Source organism: Patella vulgata, chromosome 1 (genome assembly GCF_932274485.2).
Source record: "Patella vulgata chromosome 1, xgPatVulg1.2, whole genome shotgun sequence".
Classification (NCBI taxonomy): Eukaryota; Metazoa; Mollusca; class Gastropoda; family Patellidae; genus Patella; species Patella vulgata.
The window spans coordinates 80,946,764-80,956,200 of record NC_065879.2 but is presented as its reverse complement, the minus strand read 5'-3'; the positions used below and the strand labels follow the sequence as shown (position 1 = coordinate 80,956,200).

General features: G+C 38.2%; 1 protein-coding gene across 1 annotated transcript; it reads left to right on the top strand.

Moving 5' to 3' along the window:
- Positions 1-3,267: 3,267 nt before the first annotated feature.
- Positions 3,268-8,699, top strand: LOC126824187 (uncharacterized). Its single transcript, XM_050553375.2, has 2 exons — positions 3,268-6,410; positions 7,908-8,699. Exons 1-2 carry the CDS (start codon positions 3,876-3,878, stop codon positions 7,992-7,994), a joined length of 2,622 nt encoding a protein of 873 aa, XP_050409332.1. The 5' UTR covers positions 3,268-3,875; the 3' UTR covers positions 7,995-8,699.
- Positions 8,700-9,437: the final 738 nt, after the last annotated feature.

The window sequence follows — 9,437 nt, the reverse complement described above, 5'->3', positions numbered from 1 at the left end:
ATTAAATGGTACTTTCCGTTGGTAAAATTCAGTTTTAATACCACAAATAAAACATTCCAATGTCCATATTAAACTTATATCTGTTAATGTCATCAGACTAACCCGTATCATAATATTTACTATATTCAAGACCGTTATATCGCTTCAGTAAGAATTTAAAATCCGGGTTGACGGGTATAATGAATACGAAAGCAAAACTGTATAACACGTAGTCTTCATCGTCCAGACTCAAATATCACCGTAGAAGGAATGATGACAACGTGTGGATTGGTCGATCTATATATTACTAGTTTCTCTTTCATAGAAAAGAAAACGGGGAATACCAAGCCAGGCTTCTACGAAAGCCCATTAGACACAGTGGAAATCAAAGGTGGGGCGAACAAAGTCAGCTTAAAAAAACACAGTCATGTTCTTCGAGAGGACAATTTTTTCTTAGCTGGCTTAATCGAATATCCAACCAGGTTTCTACAAAATCCCATTAGACGCAGTAAGAAAAAGGATTTTGTCGACTCAAAGATGGTCCGTAGCCAGCTCTTAAAATTTGGTGGGGCTACGGAATTTTTTGCCCCCCCCCCCCTGTGGCTACGGGCCCTCATTTATTTGTTAAATCTTGGCTTTGTTTACGTGTCTGCTGTGTGTGTGTGTGGGGGGGGGGGGGGGTAAGGGTGTGTGTGTGAGAGAGAGAAAGGGAGAGGGAGTAACATTTGCGTGTCAGGATCTTAAGCTGTGGGTGAAAACCGGAGGGTCATCCTCCTTGTCACGTAAGTGCGGGGAATCAAACCACATGCACCGAGGCAACTTTTAGTGGATTGCTCATTGTCTTTAGAAATTTTAATGTCATGAGGAGTGAGAGAGGGAGAGAGAGGCGGGGTTTATCGTCCATCAGGGCCGTAACTAGCTCAGAGCAACGAGAGGGCGGGAAGTGTTCTCAGGGGGTAGCGAACCTTTTTGTAGGCCGTAGGGGGGGGGGGGCTGTCGTCCATTTGACACAAACTAGATCATTTCGGGTCTAACATAATGGATCGATTCGCTTATGCGTAGGGCAGTGGGAGGGAGGAAGCGGGATGACCCGGAGAAAACCCACGACGTAAGACAGGTGACTCTACTTCTTGTCACGTTCAAGCGGGGAAACTACGCAACATGACTCAATGACAGACCTTGTGATTTCCCGTGCACGCCTCAAACCACTAGTCCACAAAACCCCCTATAATTAATATGAAAAAACATGTTGTGTGAGACTATTTATGTGTACCGATTGGCTTTATCTGCGTGACCTTATTTTCAATTGACCTTTGACCTGTATACTTACTCTATGATTTCATATCTTATTATATTCAATAACACTTACAGCTGCTAGGGTACGTCACCTAAACATATATAAACAAATCAGTAGCTGTTTTTATCGAACATAAAGCTGTTGTATGGATAGACATATCAGTCGAAATAGTTAATATTGTTTTACAAGATTTTGAGAATATGCCGGTTGTAGTGTGCCATGAAATTAGATCTAAAGCGATTGCGCGTGTCCAAAATAACTTATTATAATATTAGATCGCCTCATGTCAAGCGAGCTGAGTTATCATGATTCAGTGAGTAAGGCACTGACTAATTAACCCGAACGTCGCGTGTTCGATCCTGGTGTTGGCCCAGAAGGATCCACCGGACGGGGACGGAATGACTGGCAGGGGATATGGCCCAGTCACGCCTATGAGCCAAAAGACCGTTGGCACATAAGTAAAAGAGCCCATGCCAACTGGAAGGCCGTAACGCCTTGTCACCCTCCCCAATACGAAACTCACTGCGCCCAAACTACAATAGATTCGAAATAATAATAGATTCGCTACCCAGATTGGCTATTTAAAGATTCATTATGAAAGAGCTAAATCTACCTATTGGGGGTCTTTCGTTCGGCTTCAAATTTTTATTTAGACATTTATTAACATGACAAACCTATAATCAACTATCTAGACAATCTGATGGCCGATATTTAAATGGATTTAACGATAAAATGGACAATCGAGGATAAGCCTCGGTTAGCAAGTAACGTTGCTACGACAATGAATTAACGTACGCTATAACTTCAAACAGTCATTACTTCGATTAGAATAAAGTAATCTGAATGAAATTTCAATAAAATCACTTTTCATTATCTATTTTTGAACTATTATAGCAAACGCATCTCTATATATTAATCTTACGTAGTGCATCTTTAACATTTAATTAATGTTAAAGAGAGAGGGAGGGGAGAGAGGGGGTCTGTACCGTCCACCAGAGAGAGAGAGAGAGAGGGGGAGAAGGGGGTACCGTCCACCCGACACAAACTAGGTCATTTCGGGACTAACACATGGTTCAATTTTATTTCAATAATTCGCTTGCGCGTAGGGGTCTTTAGCAGTGGGACAGGCGACCCTACTCCTTGTCACGTACAAACGGGGAATCCATTTAATTAAGATAACATAATCAAAATATCAACGGTAGGACTACATAGCGAGCAGCATAGATCGATACCATTTCAATTCAACACAACCTTGTAAATACTGAACGGAATTCAACCATTTTGGGGAAATTTTCCTATTAGAGATTTATCTTTAACAAAATTGTAGTTTGCAAGGGAATTCTAAATGACCTATTGAGACTTTAAATTGCATACCCAATCTTAGCAACTCTATCAAAGGGCTAATTAGCCTCTCCCCGAGAATTCCTTGTTTTGGGTGGGGGTGGGGGGAGGGGATTAGGATTAGGGTGGAATGGGGCCTATGTATTTTGTTGGTGTGTTTGTTTTATGAGGTGAATGGGGTTGGATGATGGATAATTATACTTTTTAACTTAAAAAACGTATGATTTCCTAAACAGATTAAATTTTTAATTAAAATTGACAAATCAATCTTTTAGACAAGTGCAATAACTTATACACCAAAATATTAATTTTCGCCCTGGCCTAAGAGTTGACGTCATCTATCTCATGACTTTTCCTGTGACCTACAATTTGTTATTGACATTATTTACAAGCCTTTAACTCGCCCTTATTATATATCAATAAATACAAGTCATAAACACTTATAACAGATCTTTATTAGCATTACACATTATACGTCAGAGAAATCAGTACACATAACTAGTGATCTTTTGTGTAACGTGTGGAAAACGTCATGAATATGGGTGTACAAAGCACAAGTTTTGTTATACCTTCGACTGTGCTATAGAAATTGTATCTAAAAGCCTTTTGTTATTCAGTTGTATTGGAATTGGACGAGTTATAGATCAATAGGTTATAACGGAATATATGATATAAGAAGGATAGCATAGCAGACATTTCGATACAGCCAAACAAGAATCGCATCAAGTTGGATTAAATGATAAATAATCAGACCGATTAATTAAGTAGAAAATTCAACAGAAAATAAACTGCAGATTCATTTCGATGGATTCGATTTTATGAGTGATTTCAACAAGGAAAGGCGTGTTAAAATCTGGGTACAAGTTTATGTAATCTGAGTTGTCATTATGGTTTGAATAACATTATTTAATGACAAATTATTTCTATTTCAAGAGAGTGGGAATTTACTTTTACGAAATGTTAGTTACCTTTATGTAAACCCAGTTTTAACAAAAACCACTTTCGGAAGATTATATTTCTACAGTTTTGACTCTGTTGGCCATTATGCGAAGGATAGTAGTTTGACTGTGATGTGGCACAATTATTGTCATTTTAATCATATTCGTGGAATACATTTACTGAACAGACATTTGTAGTGAAAAGGACATCCGGAGGTAGCCGTCAATGAGAATTTAGTTCAGTTGATAACGAGACAGGGACAATAGTGTCATAATTTGTTTTTACCGTATAGAAAAGTGCAATATAACGTAGCGTAACTATGACAACGAATACACAGTACCACGTGACCGAATATAAAAGGAAAGACTATGGACCAATTAAGGAATATAAGCTAAAAAACAAACCTAAATATCACGAATACAAATCATACCATGAATATGGAAAAATCCGTGAATATAATAAAATACGAAACCACGAACTTAGGGAATACAAAGCTATCAAGCCTGGTTACAGTGGCTACAGACCAGAAAAGCGTCCACCAAAGCCAGAAAATGAACGGTTGCTTCCCAAACGCGAGAGACAGTATAATCGCATGCGATGGTTCAGACAGTTGAAGCATTGTTATAAATTACCGATGGGACCCGAATACCCAGTAAAAACGTATAAAACTCGGGAATACAAACGTAAAAAACAACAGCTTGATTATCACGAGTACAAAGGATACAAATCCTTCAAGGGATATCCAGAATATAATGGATCAGTTCATTATCCATTGACTGCCTTAAACTATTATGGATTCAGACGTGGTAAGCGAGTCTACCGGCCCATAACTCCAGCAACGGTTAAACCTAAACCGGTTTGGTATCCATTGGCACCGGTTCCAGAGCCAGAATTTCCACAACAAACGTTAACCAAACCGACCGTAATTGAACCTCCCCAACCACAAATGACGGTTAACAAACCCCTTTCCCCGGCATCAGAAATCGTTTATCCACAACAGGTTTTGATCCGCCCGGCAACAGTCAAACCGGTACTCCCAATCGTAAAAGAAAAGGAGGTTTATCAACCAATCATCAGAGAAAACAACGGGTTTTATCGCTTGAAACACCCGGTTACTTATCATGAATATAAGAGTTACCATGGCTACAACACACGGTTTAGACCATACCAGTATAAAGAATATAATCAATATCGAGACTATGATCATTTATACATATATACCGCCAAAGACATGCCCGATCGTAAACCACACATATTTAGACAGGAAAAAGATATCCGGCATATATCTTATCCTGAAGAACCCGTCAAGGCTGAACCAGTGTCTAAAGCACCTGTTGAACAACCACAGAAACAGCCACAAAAATGGAAAAAAATATTCGCCAAGGAGGAGAAGCTAAAGCAACAAATTCTTATCATGCCAACCACGAAACCAGAAAAAGTGAAACCTAGAAAGAAACTACCAAATCAAAATGAACCAGTTTATCCGAGCCAGATGTTGATCATGCCAACACTCGTCGTGCAAGAGACCGTCCAAGAAACCGTGGTAAAGGAGGAACAGACTCGGGTTCAAAGAGCCCCCAGACCACGATACATACCCATCAAACGAGAATACGTAGAAGAATCCCAGGTTTTGATTTTACCAGTTGCAAACAAGAAGCCACACTATGTCCCAACAACCAAACAATATGTAGAAGAATCCATCACTGTGATTGCCCCAAAGAAAAAGCCGCCTCCGATAAAACCAGTTGAGATTACTGAAGAGGTTTCGGAAGTTGTTAAACCGACTGTAGCACCAATAGTGGCGACGGCAGCGGCTGCCCCGCCTCCAAAAGCCCCAGTCCAACAGAAATATGTCCCTACGTACAGTACATATGTGGATCAATCGGTCATTGTAACTATGCCTAAGAAATTTAGAAAAGAAGAAGTAAAGGTAGAGAAACCCATACCAGTCCCGCCCCCTGTTTTGAAAGTGGATAAAGAAATTCAGACCAAACCTATGACACCTATTGCACAACCTAAACCATTTATACAAGAGCAGACAACCCATCGTACACCTGATCCTATAGTCGTCCCACTTGTTGCCGCTGCCTCTAAATCAAACCGGGTTAAACAGTCTGAGCCACGACCAATTACTCCCCCCAGTGAACCACCAATCCCTCCACCATCTGTGTCTAAAGTAGTCCAACCTGCACCCGTAATACTACAAGCCGAACAACCTGAACAAGAAAATGCCCAAACAATTATTAACCCAGTAGTGGTTCCTATTGTGCATGCGAAACCTCCACCAAAACAGAAAGAAAAGCCCAAACAGAAGACGGTTGTGGTCGTTCCCACACCCACGCCACAGCCTAAGCCGTCTACACCAAAAGAACAACCTAAACCAGTTATAGCACCTGTTCTAGCAATACCAGAAGTTAAACAGAAATCTCCAGAATCTAAACCAGTTCAGCTACCCCCACCGCAGCCAAGTGAACTGGCACCCGTTCAACAACCGAAAAGCAAACCGGACATTGGCCCAGTGGCAACAATACCGCACTTTAAACCGAATGACCCGGAACCTAAGCAGCCTCCAATAAAAGCCGAATTGCCAAAATTAACGCCAGTCGAGCAAAAGGTGGAGCGGCCTAGATACACACCTTTACCAGTGAAACCCCCGCAGCCGAGACAAGCCCCACCTAAACCGAAACCAGCGGAAAAACCTGTACAATCCAAACCAGAGACCCCTCCAGAACCTGATCGACCAGAAACTCCACGTACACCCCCAAAATTACGAACCGCCATCAGAAAACCGAGTATTTCTCGAGCTGCTTCACCACCCTTAGAAATGCCAAGTGCACCTCCTCCCAAACGGAAGGTAAGTGTTCAACGTTATACAACTTTTAACCATTTATAGTTCGTTCCTGGCTGATTTGTACATATCGGGCAGTTTTTATTTTCACTACCGTCTTCTCATACATAAAAGCTATTTGTCGGACAATGTACATGACTGTCGAACAGTGAAGTATTCTTTGGAACCTTAAAATAGACGACAATGGGTCTAGAAGCACATATTAATGTAATATGAATGTATCAAAGTGATTATATTCAATTTTTAAAAAATAAATTGTTGTAATTTCTAATCAATTATGTTCGGTGAAATATGTGATCAGTGAAAATTGAACGGCGGTAGTTTGTACATGTCTTGTTGTTATTATTTTGTCATTTATGAATCAGCCATTACTAATGACTTCCGAATTGTCTTGTAGGATATGTTGTCATTGTTCATTGACAATGGCACCAGAAACCATAAAATACACGACTCGTGTATTGATTATAAAATGTTCATTATGTTTTAAATATTGGATATTATTATACCAACATTTTTGTAGGGCAAGAAAACAACATCGGTATTGATTGAAATAGACAAATCGGGAATCATAATTCGTGGTTTTAATTTCGGATATTATGAAACATATTGAGTTAGAGGTCTCTATCGTCATTTTGGCGTATATACATACACATTGAGCTTTATAAACAGAGAAATTGACGTCAGTTTTATTATGAATTAATACAATGACATTGGGATTCAATTTCATGGATGCAAAGCATTAATTGTGATATCACATATTGTCTATATCATTATCTAGTGCTTTGAGTGCCCATCCTTTCCCACATCTGACGATAAAGGATAAAGCACACGACCGAGAAACTTTTCTCATAAAAAGTGTTGATTTACAAAAAAAATATGTAGCTGAGCAGGGGGCTGGGGTGGGGTTTCGCCCCCCCAAACCCCCCTCTGGATCCGCCCCTGTTGCTTGATTTGTTTCTCCCGACACACCACTGTTTACTAGAGGCTATGGACAGTTGTCGAACATCTCCCGATTGGTATCCGATGCCTAAATCCCCATTAACAGCTTGTGGGTATGTTACGTTCCTTATGAGGATGCAGGTTAATTGCAGGTTATTACTAACCGTGGGAAGTCCATATACAATCGTCTCTCTTTGTGGAGCCACGGTGGCTAAGTGGGTAAGACGTTGGCTCGCTAGCCTGGAGGTCGCGTGTTTGATCCCTGCATTGGCCGAGAAAGTACATCGGGGTTTACCAACGTGGTTTCCGCTTGCCAGAGGGAAAGGATCCCCTGGCAGTTGGAATTCGATATAAGAGTAGGCCATAGTGTCGTTGCCCGGGCCAATTTTCCCTCATAGCACTACTGTATGGCGTATGCCCGTCTTCATTAGCCCAGTATAGGATCAGAACTGTAGGACGTTATACCCCATTTTATTTTATTTCGTGTCTCTTTGTCCCTTTTATCGACTGTATATATATAAACTGTATTTTATGTCTCTAATTGTTGAAATGCTCTACTTTCAGCCGACCCCTGAAACAGCGCCGTCAATAGCAGTACCAAAATTAGGAGCACTAGGAACAGTCAAAAGAACGTTTAATATGATGGGATAATAGATCATGAATTCAGTGGAACTAAAAACCAGATGTTGTTTAGTTCGTTTTTCATTTCCGTCGATTCATATTCCGTATTTCATATTTTACCGGAATCAGTTGCACAATATCTGACATGATTTATCAGCGTGACGTGTTATTGGTTGTGTGCTGTGAACGGCCAATGAAAACGCAACTGTTCCATTCCTAGCCATACAAGGCCCAATGATCTACCTTTTTATGTTAGATCAAAATAAAGTATAAAATTGTGTTGACTTGTTGCGTTATTTCGAGGAGTGATATGACACTTTTTGTGCGATTAACTATTTGTTTAGATGGATTACGCGGCTTTTGGTCTGTTTACGAAACGTATTTTCACCTCGGGCTTCCCATGTTGTCAATGAAACACACATTCGTTACATGTCAACACTATGGCTTTATCTACGGACGTGAACAGTTGAACGAAGACATTTCTTAAACATTTACAGTATTCTGACAGTTTGGCTTCATTCCACAATAGATTGTTACAAATTTAGGACCTTTGACGTAAAAGGAATATTATTTTAACAAAATAAATTGATATTATTGTAAATATATGTATTTTAATGTGTGAATTGACCATTGTTATTGACATTTCGTATATTAAATACTTGATATTTCTTGTATTAAATACTTGATTTTTTTTATAATAAATACTCGATATTTGTTATTATAAATACTCGATATTTGTTATTATAAATACTCGATATTTGTTTAAATAAATACTTAGATATCTACAACATTACTTGTTATTTGTTATAATAAATACTTGATATTTGTTATAATAAATACTTGATATTTGTTATAATAAATACTTGATATTTGTTACATTACTTGATATTTGTTATAATAAATACTTGATATTTGTGACATTACTTGATTTTTGTTATATGAAATATCTGATAATTTGTTATATTAAATACTTGATATTTATTACTTTGCCTGATATTTGTTATATTTCATACGTGATATGCGTTACATTAAATACTTGTACATTAAATACTTGATATTTGTTACATTAAATACTTGTTATATTAAATACTTGTTACATTAAATATTTAATATTTGTTACATTGTTACATTAAATACTTGTTACATTAAATACTTGTTACATTAAATACTTGTTATATTACATATTTGATATTTGTTACATTGTTAAATTAAATACTTGTTACATTAAATATTTGACATTTGTTACATTAAATACGCGATATGTGTTACATTAAATATGCGATAATTGATATAACAAATTATTGAGATTTGTTATAACAAATACGTGATATTTGTTACATTAAACCCGTGAAATTTATTACATTAAATACTTGATATTTGTTACATTAAATACGTGATATGTGTTGCATTAAATACGTGACATTTGTTATAATAAATACTTTTTATTTGCTATATTAAATACGTGATACTTGT

What these genes read in the sequence shown, in the direction of transcription:
- LOC126824187 (XM_050553375.2), top strand. Translation starts at nt 3,876, where the DNA reads ATGACAACGAATACACAGTACCACGTGACCGAATATAAAAGGAAAGAC. An exon ending in CACCTCCTCCCAAACGGAAG is followed by an intron (nt 6,411 to 7,907) that starts GTAAGTGTTCAA and finishes CTCTACTTTCAG; the next exon opens with CCGACCCCTGAAACAGCGCC.